Source organism: Monodelphis domestica, chromosome 6 (genome assembly GCF_027887165.1).
Source record: "Monodelphis domestica isolate mMonDom1 chromosome 6, mMonDom1.pri, whole genome shotgun sequence".
NCBI lineage: Eukaryota > Metazoa > Chordata > Mammalia > Didelphimorphia > Didelphidae > Monodelphis > Monodelphis domestica.
Window position 1 is genome coordinate 129,893,570 of NC_077232.1, and position 19,257 is coordinate 129,912,826.

General features: G+C 37.7%; 1 protein-coding gene across 10 annotated transcripts in view; it reads left to right on the forward strand.

The window, feature by feature from the left end:
• The window catches only part of LIMCH1 (LIM and calponin homology domains 1), a 408,610-nt gene extending 390,028 nt beyond the window's left edge, over positions 1–18,582 (forward strand). For all 10 annotated transcript variants that reach the window (XM_056802571.1, XM_007496513.3, XM_007496514.3 and 7 more), the window contains 6 exons: positions 1,495–1,619; positions 4,439–4,562; positions 6,149–6,226; positions 7,582–7,690; positions 9,803–9,905; positions 15,656–18,582. In XM_056802571.1, the coding sequence (XP_056658549.1) occupies positions 1,495–1,619; positions 4,439–4,562; positions 6,149–6,226; positions 7,582–7,690; positions 9,803–9,905; positions 15,656–15,681 (565 nt within the window). In that variant the 3' untranslated portion in view covers positions 15,682–18,582. The remainder of the gene's footprint in view (positions 1–1,494; positions 1,620–4,438; positions 4,563–6,148; positions 6,227–7,581; positions 7,691–9,802; positions 9,906–15,655) is intronic.
• Positions 18,583–19,257: the final 675 nt, after the last annotated feature.

Here is a 19,257-nt window from a genome sequence, read left to right on the forward strand (position 1 = left end):
AAGGACCATGTTGCAGGTTTTTAAAGGGACAATAAAAAGTTGTCCAGTGAATACAATTAGACTTTAGCAGACAACCAGTAATGACTTTCACATGAGAAGTAGCATAAAACACAACCTCAAAGATGTATGACACAGTGTAGAACCCAGTGGAACTGAGCGTTGGCTACGTAAGTGGGGTGAGAGGAGGGGAGGGAAAGAACATGAATCAGGTAATCATGGAAAATTTTTCTTAATCAATCAAGTAAAATTTTTTAAAAAGATGTATGATGCAAAAAGGAGGAGGTGCCCTAGGCATGCAGCAAGAATGATGGATGAGATCATAAATCCTAGGAATAATGAAGAAGAGATAGTAAACATTTTTATTCAAAGGTATTTTATTTTCCTAATTACATGTAATAACAATTTTCAACATACTTTTTCCAAAATTATGAGAACCAAATTGTCTCTCTCTCCGTCCCTTCCCTCCCTCGCAAAAACAGTAAACATTTTGAACTGGGTTATAAATGTATGATCATGCAAAACATACATCCATATTGGTCATTATTGTAAGAGAATACTCACATAAAACCAAAACTCCAAAATAAAAACATAAACAAACTAATGTGAAAAATCATATGCTTTGATCTGCATCTGGCTCCAGCAATTCTTTCTCTAGAGGCGAAGAGCATTCTTTGTCATAAATCCTTCAGAATTGTCCTGTATCATTGTATTGCTAAGAGTAGCAAAGTCATCATACAATATTCCCCTGGTTCTGCTTATTTCACTCTGCTTCAGTTCATGTAGCTCTTTTCAGGTGAGCATCTTTTAAGCCTTACTTTCTACCTTAGTAGCAACACTAAGACAGAAGGGGAAAGGCTAGGCAAACAGGGTTAAGTAACTTGCCCAGGGTCATACAGCTAGGAAGTATCTGAGGCCACATTTGAACCCAGGATCTCCTGTCTCCAGACTCAGCACTCTCTCCACCATACTACCTATCTGCCCCCATAGGAAGTCCTTAATAAATGCTGTTTCATTCATTGAGTAAGAAGTCATAACAAAAGTCACATTAGTTGGAATTTCCAAAGTCTAGAAACCAACATTCCTGATACCTCCCAATAAACTCTCCAACCTGGCAATTACCAGGGATGCCAAAACCAATCAGAACACCTTGCTGAGTTATCGTTGCACAGCTGTGAGTTACATTCTGCTGATTTCTTGAGGGAGGAAGGGAACATGTTAGATCCCTGCCTCCAAAGGCTGCTTGCAAACAATGAAGATGCATTGCTCTTTCCTTCACTTAGTGGTTAACAGGATAAAAGAGCAAAGAAAATGAAAAGAGGGAGGCCATGGGAAGCAACATGAATTAAGTCAGAGTTAATCTTACATTCTATAATTCTTCCTATTAACTCCCATGGCCATTTTTCAACTGGGCCAGATTAAAAAGGTTTTCCTCCACTCATGTTTTCTCTTCTTCCTTCCTGTTTTTAAAATATCACATGATTTTATCATTAACAGTGGATCACAGGTGACCCCGGCACATCCAGAGAACTGTGTACCAAAAGGGATTCATCAGGATTATCAGCTGTCAGCAGCAGAGCTTGGGACACCAGACCGAAGACTCAACTTACAGTTATCTCAGGGTAAGAATAAAAGGAAATAAATCTTTGCTCTCTTCTTAGTTTATAACAAAAACCAGAACAAATGAACTTCCAATGGCTAACAAATGTTTTATTGTATGATCTTCTTACCCTTCTTGCACTAAGCATTGTCATCCTTCCATCATACTGAGAGGCGTCATGGGGTTATAGATAGTGTATGGATTTGTAGTTAGGAGACAAGGGTTCAGATCCCATGAAAATACCTACAATCTATACAATCATGAGCAAGCCATTTAACTACTCCTCTCAGTTTCCTCATCTGTAAAATGGATGTAATAACTTGTGCATTACACTTTGATTATTAGGAAAACATTTTCAAAGTTCACATATAAATGTTAGTCACAATTTAATTCTTTCCATTTCCATCTTATTTTATTTTTCTGGGAGTCTCTTTTTTTCCTGGGAGTGCTCAGGAAAGGGAATGGGGTATGACCCTAAATTGCCTTTCTCATGGAAAATACTTTTTATTTTAAAACTATAACAACCTTTGTTGTTGTTCAGTCACATCTGACTCTTCATGATGCCATTTTGGGGTTGTTGTTTTCATGGTAAAGATACTGGAGTGGTTTACCTTTTTCCTCTCTAGTTCATTTTACAGATGAAGAAACCAAAGCAAAACAGGGATAAATGATTTGGCTAGGGTCACACAGCTAGTAAGTGTCTGACACTATATTTGTTGTGTTTTTTTTTAATTCAAAAATATTTTATTACATGATAATTTTCCACATATATTTTCTGAAACTAAATGGTCCAAATTGTTTCCTTCCCTCCTTTTCCTCTCCCCTCTCAGAGATAATAAGTAATTTGATCTGGATTATACATGTATTATCATGCAAAACATACTTCTATATTGGCCATTGTTGTAAGAAAATACTCATATAAAACCAAAAAACCCCCAAAATAAAACTATAAACTAATGTGAAAGATAATATGCTTTGATCTGCATCTGACTCCAACAGTTATTTCTCTGGAAATGAATAACTTTCTTTGCCACAAATCCATCAGAATTGTCCCGGACCATTTTATTGCTGAGAGTAGTGAAGCCTCTCACAGTTGATCATCTTAACAATATTGCTGTTACTGTATACAATGTTCTCCTGGTTCTGCTTATTTGCACTGAATCAGTTCGTGTAGATCTTTCCAGGTTTTTCTGAAATTATCCTTCTTATCATTCCTTATAGCACAATAGTATTTCATCACCATTGTGTACCACAATTCAGCCATTCCCCAACTGATGGACATCCCATATTTTCTAATTCTTTGCCAGCACGCAAAGAGCTGCTATAGATATTTTAATACAAGTAGGTCCTTTCCCCTTTGCTATGATCTCTTTAGGATAAAAAGCCAGTGGTATTACAGGATTAAAGAGTATGCACAGTTTTATTGCCCTTTGGCCATAATTCCATATTTCCCTCCAGAATGGTTGGATCAGTTCACAGCTCCACCAACAATGCATTAGTATTACAATTTTGCCACATCCCCACCAACATTTATCACTTTCCTTTTCTGTCATGTTGACCAATCTCATAGGTATGAAGTGGTATCTAAGGCTACATTTTAATTCCTGAAGATGAGTGTTCCTGATTCCAAGCCCGATGCTCTATCTATTGCACCACCTAGCTGCCCAAAGAATAGTTCTTAGAGGTCATTGAATCCAACCATCTTGTCCTAGTTTGGAGGAAACTGACACTCAGGGAAAATTATTTGCCTGGTGTCATACAGGCTTTAATTAGCAAGATCTGTTCAGACCAAGGTCTGCTGTCTAGATTCAACCATCTTCCTCCTAGACCCTCCCTCCATAATAGTCAGCATAAGAGCCAGAAGGGCATAGCTGAGCTAGGTTGACAGTGTATGTAGAATCAAAGCAAAACTTATTGACCAAGTAAAAATTTTTGTAGGATAAAATGAATTTATTGTAATGATGTCAACATGGATAACTCTGTTAGTAGGTTATGATATATATCTGGGCACCGATATACATTTAGGCATAGGCTATAGATATGTGCTTTAGATAAAGTACTTCCCCCAATACACTCACTACCTTTTGTGTGACCCATATCTGTGAGTATATTTCATTTTATTTTATTTGTTTTTCTACCCTTACCTTCTGTCTTAGAACTGATAACTATATTTTATTACTTTAAAATTTAATTATTCTTTATATTGCATATGAAAACAATATACAAGTACATATTATATGAAATATTATATTATTATTGTGATTAATTGATAATCAGTTCCAAGGCAGAAGAGCAATAAGGGCTAGGCAATTGGGGTTAAGTGACTTGCCGAAGATCACATAGCTAGGAAGTGTCAGAGGTCAGATTTGAACCCATATCCTTCTTACTGCAGACCTGATATTCTATCCACTGAGCCACCTACCTGAACCTAAGTGAAATTTTTTTATTCAGTTGTTTTTCAGTCATATCTGGTGCTTTGTGAGTTTGGAGTTTTCTGGGTATAGATACTGCCTCTCCTTTCTGCAGCTTATTTTTCTGGTGAGGAAATGAGGCAAATAGGGTTAACTCACTTGCTGGGAGTCACACAGCTAGTAAGTGTCTGAGGCTGGATTTGAACTCAGAAAGATGTCTTGACTCCAGGCCAGATGTTCTACCCACTGTGTCAACTAGTTGCCCTTGAAGGCATATTTTAGAAGGTACATTTTCAGGTTGTGTTTGACTTCCCCAGAAGTGGACTAAAATGTTCTTTGAGAGTTGATTGAAAAGTTTTTATTGGTATGCTTGAATTTTACTGAAAAAAATTGTTTTATTTTGTTTTTGGCACTAATCTCTCAACTTTAGACACATCATGGAATCAGCCGTGGTCACCTGCCTCATCACATGCATTAGAAGATACGAAACAAAAAACCCTCCCCATCGATCAAAGCATCAACCATCAGGCTGCCTCTCCTAGTGAGAGAAGGAAGTGAGTATCTGGTCGATTTCTTTTTTATTCATATAGAAGTAGAAAAATGAAGTAAGAAGGAAAACAGATGGTGGGCTGTTGGTGCCATTTTCTGTGGCTTCCCCTTGTTCCCACTTAGGTATAGTTCTGACTGTAGTGACTCATAATTGTTTCCAAAGCCCAGGTCAGGCATTTTGCCAACTGAGATATTTCACACTGAGTTCTTTAATTAAAAGCACATAGAAACTAAAAATGAGAAAAATGGATTTTGAAATAAAATTAAAACTAAACCTAAGAGGGGAATCATGGACCTATTGTTTTTTACTGAATTATATAGCAAATGATTAGATTTCAGGAAAAATTTTAAGAGCATTAAATCACTTGTCTCAGAGACTAAAAGTGAAATATGGGTTCGGGAAATAGGAATTCATCTAATTATATGGAAAATGTATATCTTTCTGCTATACCTACAAGAATTTATTTATCCCTATCACCCATGATTAAAGTTTATTCTTTCACATTTGAGCAAAGTTTTTATACCACATTTCTTATAACCTAGATAGTTATTTTTCAAGATGTTAGTGTGTTGATTCTTACTGAACTTGTTTGTTAAATCCTCTGACAAGTTGCTTTTCTTAGTTGTTTTTTTCTTGTTTGAATTCATTTTCTTTCTTTGGTGTTTATCTCTGGAGCATATGCCACTTTTAAAAAATAAACTGGAGTTAGGAATTGCATTATTTATCTCCTTGTTACTAATTTTGCTTTTTATAAACGTCATTCATTTTGCATCTTTTTAACAAAGTTGGAAGGTGTGCAGACCCTTTTCTTTTGGGACACGGAATTAGAATTTGAATCCAATTCATCCATGGGGCATTGATTTTACAAGATGGGTGCCTTTGAAATGCTAATTAAATATACAACTGTATAGATTTATTCCCTAGTGGGAAGACCTATTCAGAGTGAGACTGACCATATACCCTCACTTTGCCATTTGTTTTCTCCCTTTTTAAGAGCCAACCTATCTGTGGACATTTTCTGCTGGGGTGGGTCACATTCCAGTATATAGCACAACTTAGTTAAAAGATCTACCAGGAAAAAAACAGAATATTAGTTAAGAAAAGGCATCTTGACCTTCTTAGCCCTGTCTTATCAAAGCTACTTTGGTTTTATGATAGATATTAGGCAGAAAATACGAATAATGTGGGAATGGGTTTTGAGCAATGATACATGAATAACCCAGTGGAACTGCTTGTCAGCTTGGGGAGGGGAGAAAGAAAGATTGGGGAGCGGTGGGGCAGGAATCATGAATCATGGAAACATGGAAAATATTCTAAATAAAAAATGTTTTTAATAAATAAAATAAATATCAAAAGCATATGATTTGATCCTCAATAAAAGTGTGAACTCCTTAGAATGGCAGAGAATTAGGCAGAGAATATACTGAGAAGCTTTGTAAATTATGATCCTTTTGTATAATGGAGTATTGCTAGGATCTTTATTGTTTTCATAGTAGTTTTTTATTCCAAGAAAAAGCTGTTGTCTTGTGATTGTCATTTTGGTACTTTCTTTTCCTAGTTCTGGTTCTTCATTTCTTTTCCACATTTCAGGATCAGTCCTCATGAGAATTTCAGAGCTGGACAGTTATCCCCGTGCTCTCCTACCCCTCCTGGCCAATCTCCCAGCAGGTATGAAAGGTCACTAGACCCCTTGTGGACTACCATGTTGAGTTTGGGATATCATCTTATTAACAGTCCTCAGAAGGCATTATAATTTTACCTGATTCGATACTTGCCAATTGGATTTGGGCAGTTCATCTACACTCCTTGAACACAGGAGACCCATTCTGTTTCAGCTTCTGATTTGTTAGGATAGCAAACACGAATAAAGAAAAAGTGAAGTATTGGCCACTGGTTCTGCTGTTTCCACAGGACTTTAATTACATTTTCTGGAATGTGCAATCTAATAATAACCTTCAATAGACAATGACCCAGCTCAAGCAGGAGCCTTTCCCTTCCAAGGTAGCATAGACCTCCTGCCTAGGATTCCACAATCATCTTTGCAGAAATCAAGGAACTTAAGAAAAGAAACTTCATCCTTTTCTTACCTAACTGAAACCTTTGATTTCTATTAAACATTGGGCATGACAATATTCTTAATAGCTGCCCAAATATCTTTTTTACTAGCCATTAATTACTAAGTAATTAGAGGAGGTGATAGATTAAGTCATGTGATTTAGCACCTCAAAAGCAAGGAGAAGGTAAGAGAAGAAAACCTTGTAATATAAGTCTATTTGGGACAACTTTTCTATCCAATAATCTCTTGCCCTCTTTACCATCCCCATTTTCCCTAATCACTGCTTTGACTTTTTAAGTTATCTTGGAGCTATTTGCATATTTTATGGACAGTATCTATATAATGACAAGGGCTTTTCAGAGATTAAAAAGTATAGAAAACAGAACTTTACTATATGTTCCTGCTTCAGGGTAGAGTCATGTTGGGTATGGATTCTGCAACCATGCACTTGCAAGATTGATCAATTGAGTTAATATATATATAAAGTGCTTTGTGATGTATCTGATCCCTTGGTGGCAGTGCTGCTACTGATGAGATTAGAGAAATTCACTGAGTATTAAAGCAGGACCTGAAATAATAATAGGTCCCTAGTAAATGTTTGGTGAAGAAATGCTACTCTGGAATTGTGCCAGTTTCAAGACAGAAAGCTCAACCAACAACAAAGACAGTGAAAGATATCCTAAATGTCTTTTTATCTTCTAATAAACGAGCTTATAACACTATAAGGTGCTTAATAAATGCTTATTGAATTGAACATTTATTGAATTTATTTAATCAAATCTTGGATTTCAGGAAGCTTGCTGTCAGTACTTGTTACCATCTAAGTGACTTAACTCACTCACCTTTAGGGACAGTGAAAATAACTAGTAATATGCCCTTTTAAAATATGCGTTTTCATTTCTTAGTAGCAAGATGAGTTAGTCTGTCTTGTGTCATCCAGACGGTGTGCAAATGTGTTTTCATGCAGGTCTATAAGCGGAAAGAAGTTATGCTCTGCTTGTGGACTTCCTCTGGGGAAAGGAGCCGCCATGATCATTGAAACGCTTAGTCTTTATTTTCACATCCAGTGCTTCAGGGTATGTATTCATTACTTCTCAAGCCAAATAGGATTCCCTGACATCCTTTTTTATCATTCTGTGCCAGTATTTATAAAATGGATGAATGCTGTTCCTCATTCTACCCTGCCTCTGTGCTGTTTGTCCTTCTGAACAGAGGGCCATCTCTACAATTTCATAGTCCCTAGAAGATTTGTTCATCTTGCTTTGTAGATATTAGCCCTTCCCTAAATAGTGCGTAACTAGAAGAATCGTGTTCTCCAGTGGGGAGCCAAGAATTTATTCTAACATGCTCTAAAAAGAAACTGTGAACTCCCCAACTCTGTCAGTTCCTGGATTATTTGGAATCTTAAAATTATTTCTAAGCCCTGAAATGTTCAATAAAAGTGACAAATTAATATTAAGAGCTATTGGTATCTCACTCAGTCCCCACAGCTGATGCAAAGTTTTAATTTGACCCTTGACAATTAAAGGTGTTGATTGGTTGTTATGGTCATAAGGCAAAACCATGTTTATGTTGAGAAGTATGAAGTACAGAGGTGGGGATTCTTTAGCCCTCTCCTTTGCTCCCAGCTCCAAACTAAGGATAAATGGCATCTCCTTTCAGATGGCTGCCAATCACAAACCTAAACAGTGTTTTTCCCCAACTGTCTCTAAACTTGCTATATTTCCAGCCCATGACTTCCTTAACCTCAATTCCAAGGCTCAATAGGCAACATTAATAATACCTACTGTGTGCATACCTACTGTGTATAGAGCATTATGCTGGTCCGTGGGGGAGAAACAGTTTAGATAAAATACATACCCTGCTTTCATGAGATTAAACAGTTATAGGGCATAATTAATGGATTCAGTGGCTTTCTGTTCTTTGGGATATATGAAGGACTAAAAGGAAAGAAGCCAAGGTTAACCGTGTTAATAGATAAATAATAATATGGGCACTAGGCACTGCTAGGTTTGAAATGTTTGTTTATTGGAAGTTGGGAGGAGGGTAAAAAGGGATAGACATAATTTTATTGGTATAGACAACTTCTGGTGAGGAAACTCCTTTCCACCAATGAAGATCAGTAACTATTTCAGAACTGAGTCTTAGAGGGTTTCCTGATTAAATAAGAGGTCAAGAGTTTTTCCAGAGTCAATCAATCTTCAGGGATCAGAGTTTTGGACTTGAAACTAGGTCTTCCTGACTCTGAGGCCACAATCTATCCACAATACCATAATGGCTCTCCATATCCCGAGTATTAGGGTGAATATAAGTTAATGAATGAAGAGTTCCCTAAGTTACATTTTGTTTTTAATCACAAGACAACTCATAAAAATATAAGCAAACTAGTTTCACTAAGAGAACTTCTAAATATAATTAATATGGAAATTGATTGATATTTTTATTTTGATAGCTTCCAAAAATATGCTTTTCAAAGATAAAATAGTCTAGAAAGACTAAGTAGGCATTCCAAAATGATGATTCCTTCCTTGTTGGGTCTTGGTGAGGTTACTTCCTGTTTTCCAGTTATAGAAGCTGACCAGCCCACTTGGACTACAACCCTCCCCTCTCACAATGGTCTTTGAGGTATAGGAGACCTTGTTGGAGCCTTCATCCTCTTGCACCTAGTCCTCTAGCTCTACTCAAAAATTTCCAGACTCTCTGAGCTCATATCTACCCCTGGTTTCTAGCATCCTCAGAAAAAGGTGGTACTGTACTCACCAAATTCTCCTCCTTAGTCACCTCTACCACCATCACTGAGCCACGATTGAAGAAACCAAGTTGTCCTCCAGTGTCAGCAGGAAACTTGTCCTCAGTGGGGTTTTATCAGGAATCGCTGTATTTCTTCTGAAAAATAAAACTGAACTAGCAGGAAGAAGATCTCTTTATTTTTTTGTACCAGAACTCTTGGAGATTCAACAAAATCCTGGCAATCTCTTGATAACTCATTTATAAATTTTCTCCATGAAAGATTCAGATTCAGTTTCAATCAGTGCTCTGAATATCATTTGCTTATCCAAACCATCAATGCTTATATTTGATCCGTGTAAAAGTAATTCTTCTTTCGTGATTTCCCTTTGAATGAAAACCATTCTGTACAAGGATCCATTTCTCACATTTCTAACGGCTTCTTCTTGTTTAATGGACAGTGTGGAATCTGCAAAGGACAGCTTGGAGATTCAGTGAGTGGTACAGATGTCAGGATTCGCAATGGTTTGCTCAACTGCAATGACTGTTACATCCGGTCCAGAAGTAAGTGAGGCGGCCGACCCCAAGAATCCTGAAGATGCAGGAAATTTACGGGGACCCCAGGCTCCTATTTCTACAGACATTCTCCTCAATAAATACTCATGTCTTGTAAACAGATCAACATCCAGGTGAAAAGAAACTAAATGCTAAGTTAGCTCAGTAAGCATTTATTAATATGCTAAGCATTGGAAATACTACTCAGTGCCCTTAAAGGGCTTATATTCTACTGAGTGAAAGCTAGGTGACTCACTGGATAGAGTCTGGGTCTGTGGTCAATAAGACCTGAGTTCTAATCTAGCACTAGACACCATGTAACCCTGAGCAAGTCACTTAGCTTTTACTTACCTCAGTTTCCACTCTTATAACTTGGGGGTAATAATAGCCCCTACTTCCCTGGATAGTTGTGAGGCTCAAATGAAATAATATGTGAAAAAGGTTTTGCAATCCCTAAAATTCCTTATTTGGAGGAGCTAGTGGGTGCAGTAGGTAAAGCTCTGAGCCTGAAGTCTGGAACCTAAGATCAAATCTAGACCCAGACACTTACTAATCGTGTGACTCCAGGCAAGTCACTTAACCTCTGTCTGCCTCAGTTTCCTCATCTATAAAATGGGAATAATAATAGCCCCTACCTCCCAGCATTGTTGAGAGTCAAATGATATGATATTAATAAAGTGCTTAGCATATCGCCTGGCATATAGTAGGCACTAATATAAATACTTATTCCCTCCTTCCCTTCCCAGATACAACATGCACACAGAAAAGAAAATACAAAGTAAACTTCATTTTGTTCGAGGAAGGGAGAAGGGGGTCTGGAGAGACATACACACACCCCTCCACCAAGAGAACATTAAACTAAAAAGAAATTCCTAGCACCATTTTCTTGTGTTCCATCAAACCTTTGCTCCTTTCAAGTTAATATCCTTACTGTTCCTTGTGTGTATTATATGGATTGTGCCCACCTCCAGCTCTTTACTCAGGTGATCCCTTCTAAGCTAGAAATGTATTTCCCTTCCGCCTCTCCCACACCAAAGGTTTTCCTGAAGGTGCATTGCATAGACTACCATGAAATCCCCTCCATTTGCCTAAGCCCCATTTGATCCATTTCCTAAATCACTAAATATAGCCTATGCCTCCCATTGTAGCTCTTGAGTATGTCCTGAAATATATTATTCTCTAGAATAAAGAATTAGAAGGAGAAGGCAGCTAGATGGCTCGGTGGATTGAGAGCCAAGCCTAGAGACAGGAGGTCCTGGATTCAAATCTGACCGTAGATACTTCCTAGCTGTGTGACCCTGGGCAAGTCACTTAAGCCCCATTGCCCAGTACCACTCTTCTGCCTTGGAACCAATATACAGTAAGGTAAGGGTTTAAAAAAAAGGTTTAATGAGGAATAGAATTATGCATCAGCTACAGGGTGGAGGAGAGGGGGAGGGAAAGAACACGAATCATGGAACCATGGAAAGATATTCTAAATTAATTAAATTAATTTTTTTCGATTCAACAAAATAAAAGGCTGTTAGCACACACACACAAAAGAAGGAATAGAAAGAGGCTTAGAAACCATCTGATCCAATTCTGCCTTTTTCTAGTTAAGGAACCTGAGGACTAAGAGAGACAAAGTGATTTTCCCAAGATAGTTGGCAGCAAGGAGGGAAGTCAGTGTTTGTCCTCTGAGTCTATATTTCAGGATCTTTCTACTAAAGTGTGACACTCTTTCCAACTCATTTGTAAACTGAAGAATATGAACCATCATCTCTCGCCCTCCTGGGTGTCTTCCCCAGGCCCTAGTAAAAGGTGAAAAACAAAAGGTGGGGTCAGCGGGCAGCTCCCACTGGACTCCTTCCTGGTGGGAAAAGCAGCTCTAGAAAAGGCTGTTCATCTCACCTATGACAGCAGAGGGCGCTGTTGGACAACTGCTGTCCTATCTGAGCCATTCGGTGCCAAGTCTCAACCAGCACTTGGAAAACATGATGTTCCAGAAACAGGACATACTTCTATGGAGACATTGTAGTCAGCTGCCACATGGGGAGACAGAAATTCTGCAATCTTAGGAGTTTTCTATTTAATTTAGGTTCATCAAATCTCCTTTGAACTCTGAGAGAGTGGGTTTTTTTTCCTTTTTTAAAAAATCAGATAGTTTTTCATGTTTTTACCCAAATATTTACATACAACATATCAACAATTTTTTAAAAATTAAAATTTTGCTTTATGATAATTATTTTTTTATTTTTAAGTCATTCATTTTGCATGGATAGTGTTTTCCTTTTTAAAGTGAAATTGGCAGGGGCTGTGGAGTGACAGGGCAGAATAGTCACCTATAACTATTACTTTAAAGAAAATGTGGGGTATGGGATAGCTGGGTAGCTCAGTGGATTGAGAGCCAGTCCCAGAGATGAGAGGTCCTGGGTTCAAATCTGGTCTCAGACACTCCCTAGCTGTGTGACCCTGAGCAAAGTCACTTAAGTCCCATTGCCTAGCCCTTGCCACTCTTCTACCTTGAAACCAATACATAGTATTGACTTTAAAATGGAAAGAGAGGGTTTTAAAAAGAAATGTGGGAATGAAAAGCTAAGAGGAAAGTGGATTTCCAGTGACTCTAATTTAATTATTGTGAAAACTTATCTTTGAGGGGCATTAGAAATAAGTGTATAACACCTTCTTGAGTATCAACTTACTAAGTGGATATAATACAAACTCTTGCAAGATTTATGTATATGACTGGATTTGCTTTTAAAATATACTCTGGGGGAGAAATATAGCTTAGAAGCCCTTACTTTTTGTCTTAGTTTCAATTCTAAGACAGAAAAGTGGCAAGGGCTAGGCAATTGGGGGTAAGTGATTTGCGCAAGGTCACATGGCTAGAAGGGTGTGAGGTCAGATTTGAACCTGGGTTCCTTTGACTCTAGGCCTTACGCTCTGTCCATTGTGCTACTTAGCTGGTCCCAAGAACTAGAGCTTTTTAACTCCATTTTTTCAAAGCAATTTCCCCCTCATCTTCCCAGATGAAACTTTTTTTCATCATTCCAGTTGAATATGAGTAATAATCAGAAGAGGGCACTGTTAAGTCAAAAAACTATCCAGCAGAAAAAGAAAAGTGATATTGCATCTCTGTCCTTCCCCGCCTTGAATTACACTGAAGATGCTGGAGGAACATAAAAGATCCCACAGGCCCCCAGCGTTGGAAGGGGATGGGGGTTGGGGATCTTGATTTGGTTTTTAAGGATGTTTGCAAGTTGAGCTTTAAAAACATTACATTAAAAGGAAATTCCCCCCTTTGAAAAAAAAATTAAGCATTAAAATAGAAGATAAATTTGCTGGCGCTTATTTGTAAGGTTCAAATTATATTGAGAAGTACCTTCATGCCGTCATTATTCTATAACTGGAGGAAACCTCTGAGGTCATCTGTTCCAACTCCCTAATTTTATCCTGTGACCCAGGGAAAATGCTCAGGCTTCCCTAGATAATAATCTCCATGAGTGGAATTTGAATCCAGGTACTCCAGTTCCTGAGCCAATATGCTTTCCCTTGTACCCTGTTGACCGTATAGTTATTACGCCACTCTGTGTAATATAAAACCCTGGAAATCCAATTTTCAGTGTGGTGACACAGCTACATTTTTCCTTTGTAGACTCTTATTAAAGCTGTCACAGGGAGATAAATCTGTTCACCTGATTTAAACCTGTATTTATCCATAATACACTCCTTTCTGGCTTCACAAACATAGACATTTCACTCAGGATTGGAAGAGCAAAAAATGTTTCCAAGAAGGGCTGATGGGTTTACGAAAGGAGCTTAAAAGCCCTTATCTACTTCAGCAAGTGCTCTGATTCCTTTCTTTACTGCTATAAGAACTGAATTAGCTTTGAAAGTTAAGGGGGACCCTACATTTAGCTAGAAGAGTGTTAATGCATTTGAATGGATGAAGCAATCCTAGATACCAGGGGAAATAATCAGATCTGGAGGTAAGCGCTAGAATGTCTTTACTTATCTTTTATTTTTCTCTAAGCAAAAAGAGAGGGAAAAAATGAGAAGAGAGAGGATCAGTATGGAAGGTTTACTATAATAGTGTCCTAAGGAAAAAAAATAATTTTATTCAATTGCATAATAAAAATGAAATATGCATAATCTCATTTTCTAGGAGTAAGGAAATATATTCAAATAGTTTTTTAAAATGATAACATAACAGCATATTAAAATGGAATTCCAGAAAGCCACCTAAATACTTTTAAGTTCTTATGCAAATAGCATCAAAAATGGGTCTTAGATTGGCCATAACACGTAATGCTGTCATATGTTTCATTTCCATCCCTTGTACTTAGGTGGTAGATTAGCCCAGCTCTGTATACATTTAGGAAAAGTCCCTGGGTACTTTGTAATTGAATATGTGCCTCTTCCCCATCCTCTTGCTAAAGATGAAGAAGAAATGCTGTGAAGATTTCAATGAGAAATCTAGAGAGCCCAGCCCAGTGGTCCAAAATGGCCACTTCCATTTTACTCCAAACATCCCACCACCTGCTCCCAACCAATGATTTCTGCTCCCAGGGTAATAGCAATGCAAAAGATGAAGAGTTTTCCAGTCTTCTCAGTCTTTTTTTTTAATTACAATAGAAGATAATTTTATATTTAAAATATGCACATATGTACATACATACATACATGTGTTTTATATATATACATATGTAGATAGATATATATGTATATATGTGTATATATAAAACTATAAATTCTAGAATCCCAGAAATTTCCTTTGGCTCAACAAAGAGTAAAATGTAGAGGTTAGGAACTAACTGCCTTGCATATGAAGCAGTGGGGATTGGCATTCTGATAAATAATGTTGCTTGAAGGATATCTTGCTTTCTGAAGGTTTTCTTTCTCTGATGCTAGGGGGAAATGGTGAGAGTAGTGAGTACCCCAAGTAGGACACTTGGATTCATGCTGGCCACCAACCCTTTACCAGCTGTGTGAACCCAGGCAGGCCACTTAAGCTCTCCAACTTTTTAATCTATCAAATGAAGACAATAATAGCACTTACCTCACAGGGTTGTTTTGAAACTCAAACGAAATAACATGGGGAAAGCCCTTTGCAAACTTTAAATCACAATATAAATCCTAACTATTAGCAGAATTGATTCCTTATTTTTAATATAAGCTCCCAAAACAGATGGTAACCCATTTTTGTTGTTGAGTCATTTTTCAGTCTTGTCTGATTTTGCTACCCCATTTGGAATTTTCTTGACAAAGATACTGGAATGGTTTGACATCCCCTTCTCCAGTTCATTTTACAGATGAGGAAACTGAAGCAAAGGGAGTTAAATGACTTGCCTAGGGTCACCTGGCTAGTAAGTGTTTGAAGCCAGATTTGCAGTGCCAGCATCTTATCTGCTGTGTCATTCAATTGCCCTAACCCAGATTTAGCACTCTCTAAAGAAACTAGGTTGAATTTATAGAAACTAGGCAGTGTAGTACACCTAGTAAGAAACTTGGCCTTCAACTCTCCTCCTAACTTGTTTCTCATTGGAACCTGTGTAGGTAAGACTCTTGGCTGCATTTTGCTTGGAAAGATACCTTTTTACTTAAATAGAATTATGTGGCATCTATCCTTTGGAATGGCTAGTGAGAAAGTGGTTAGCATAACCAAAAAGCAGTATCAATCCAAGCTCCAGTCTTTCTGAAACTCTTCTATATGTTTATGGAATTGAGAAACAAAAAAAATGGTAAATACCTTAACTCAGTTTGCTTTTATTTTCCCCTAGGTGCTGGTCAGCCGACAACATTGTGACATGGTTTTCACTCCTACAAATCACCTCCCACTGCTCCCTTTGGGGATGTCCTGGACAATCGCTTATAAATGCCCATATTCGTGGGGCTTCATGGCACTCATTTAATTTTTGAAAGGCTATACTAAAAGGCTATATCTGTTCCTTTATACCGCAATGTATGCTTGTGTTTTCCACTTTTTTTTTTTGCATTTGCACAATATCTCTTAAGAGAATATTGAGTTGCTTTGATCTTGAATCCTTCAGAATGTTGGATAGGTTTTTGTTTGGGTTTGTTTTGTTTTTTTTTTTCAGTATGGCAAGACATGTTGATGATTTAAAATGTGATATTATCCTCTTTGGGAATTAATAAGAAAAAAATGCAATACAACTTTTTTTTTTAATTTCTAGAAGCTAAACTTTTTAAGTTTACAAAACAGAACTATAGAAGGTGCAGGACATGCCAATATGAGATGAGCACTCTTCTGGGGGAGCCTCTGATTAATCCATTTCTGAACTCAAGTAATTTGCTTTTATTGAGCTATAACTTTTTTTGTACGAAGATACTAGTTTGATATAATACATACTGTAATTCTGAACCATTTGTATTCTGTACCTTTTGAGGGCAGGCCCATAAATTATTGCACCATTAACATTCATGTACTTTAAATGTTACATCATTAATGTAGATTATTCTGTCAAATAAAGAGAACCGTGGTAATGCCTGCTGGGGCTCTACTCTGACTGAATGGAGGCATTTCCCAAGAGGATGAGAAAGAGAGATGAAATTATCTCAGTCCATCTTTTTTCAGGATTATTGCAGTACTGGACTACCAGAAGCTGCGAGAGAGGGAGAGGAAGTCGGCTCTCTCCCAGTAACAAGTGGGTCATCAATAGCAACAATAATCACGAGATGCTCTCGGTCAGTATCATTTACGCATCCCCAGGAGAAAGGGCAGGAGTGGTCACATGGAGAGATGCATCCTATGCCTTGGGTACCCGGTGCCCTGTGCCATATATGTACAGAGATAGGCATTGAGAACCCATGCTGTCACATAGCAGGAATGTTAGATGTTAGATGTTAGATAATGTGTGATTTTGCACTGACTTATGTGTGACCATTAAGACCCTACATTGTATCCTGTTCATTTTAATGGTTATATGCATGTTCCCCTTAACTCTCCTCTTCATTGTCAAGAGTTCCAGCTATTAATCATGGAGAACTTTAACCGGGAATTGATTTGCTGTTCCCTTTACTCCATGTGTCACATAATGAATTCCAATTGGCTGAAAAAAAGGAGAGAGTTGTTTAAAACCCCCTTTTTAACTTTCCCGGGGATTTTTCTTTTTAAATGGGGGGTAGGAGGGCAGGGGAGAAGCAGATGGTATTGGGACACCTTTTTATTCTGCCTTAAAAACCATGTTAAATTAATGGAGATTTGTTGCGAATGTAAAAGACGGACTCATTCGTGGTATGTTGCTGTATTTGTAAAGGGATATAACGTGAATGTTTATTAGATAAGCAATAATTTTTCTATGTGTTACTTGATATAGCTAGCAACTATTTATTTACATGCTGTGCTAGATGGTCCTTTGCATGCCAATTCCATGCTTGTGCAGAAATTTTCCTCGGTCACCGAAGGCATTTTTACTACATTGTCATTTGGAAATGTTGTTGGATTGAACCGTACACATCATTTCATTAAAATTGTGCCTTAGAAAATGCAAAGCTATTGCACATAGTCAGTGATGACTTATGGATACAGCGAATTCAAGAGGAACGAAGTCATTCCTGAGACCTTCAGTTCCCGAGACTTCTCCTGGCAGTGGTTGCTGTTTTACAAAAATGAAAAAAAAATCATTTTGAAAATGTACAGATATTCAGTCTGATATTTTGATTAACCATCTGCATGTTTTATTGTTAGATATTTTGATAATGTTGATGTTTACATTTTGCATGGTGTTCGCAGAATACTCTCCCATAGTAATGCACAAAACATGCACAATTTCAATATTCATAACAGATTTTTATAGAACCCTTTTTACCCATGAAACTCCATCCGTTACATAAGGAATACATGAATATTGCACATTCTTTTCTGATTCCCACAGTCTCATTTATAAACATTTTTCTTAGTGAGTCTCATCGTACATGTATTGAAGCTAGAATCAAGTCAAGAAAAATAAAGACCCATTTTCCAACTGCAAGATGCGCTTTTTCATAATGAACTCTAGTCACCAGCACAGAATAATCTCCAGCATTCTAAATTCTAATTGCCAACTGTTTCTATTTCTATTTGATTTATATTTCATTTGGAGTCTGTTACATGGCATTTTAGAAAGCCTGGGCCTTGTTTTTTTTCCAATTCAACATAGTAAGTATGATAGATTTCTTGTTAAATAATCTCGGAGATCCCAGGGGGTGGAGAACAATGCTTTGCTACACTGGGTTGTAATATATGAGTGTGTTTAGTTTTAGAATGAAACAAAGAAAGAAAAGGAGAAAAGTAAGTGATTTATTATTCTTGAGGAAGGATGAGATCTGATTTTTTTTTTACATCCTCCAAAAGCTGTTCCCTTCTCATTCTTCAGAGAACATGGATAACTCCACCATAACTGTGTCCGTGTGTTTCACTATCAGACTCTCCCAGCGTTTCCTCACTCTTTCTATGTAGCGTAATGCGAAACATACTGTAGTTATCTATTTGAAGCATCAAAGTTAATGACGTCAAAGGAGCTACATCATATCCAAAACCAGCCAGAATAATAATTACTGTTCTAGGCTGGCTAATGTGCTATATAGTTACACTAACCTTCATTTGCAATATTTATTCTAAAATGCCTCTGAAGAGTAGTAAAAAGTTGTCTAAAATGCAACAGCTTTTATAGTCAATGTACATTTATAAATAAAATACTCAAATGAATTTGGGTGTTCTGCTACTTTTGTTTCTTCTTCTCTGCCTGAAATCCCTTCCCACTCCCACCCAGCCTCCTGTCATTCCAGAATGATTTTACTAAAACGTGAGTCTGACCGTGTTCCTCCTTCCACCTCCCATCCAACTCAGTGAGCTCCAGAGGCTCCCTGTTTCTTCCAAATTCAAGTATAAAGTCCTTTACTTTGGCATGTGAAGCTCTCCACAATTTGGCCCACATCATCTTCTTTCCATTCACATACCCTCCAGCCATCCTGACCTACTAGCTATATTCCTTCCATATTAACTCTGTCATTTTGCACCAGCTGTTGCCCATGCCCTCCCTCCCAACTTCTAATTCTTAGACTCTGCTTTTCTTCAAGGCTCAGGTACCGCCTCCTCCAGGAAGCCTTTTGTGGTACCCTCACCTGCCAGCGCCATAGCGTCATCCCCTCTATAAGGATCTGTTTCATCTAGTCTTTATTTAATCTTGTATCCCATTCAAATGCAAGTTCCTTGAGAGTAGAAACTGTTTTTGCTTTTTCCTTGTATCCTTACCACTTAGTCCAAGAACTGGCTCATAGTAAGCATTTTGTAAATGCTTGTTTGGGGCAGATAAAGCACCAGGCCTGGAGTTGAGAGATCCTGGGTTCAAACCTGGCCTCAGACACTTCCTAGCTGTGTGAC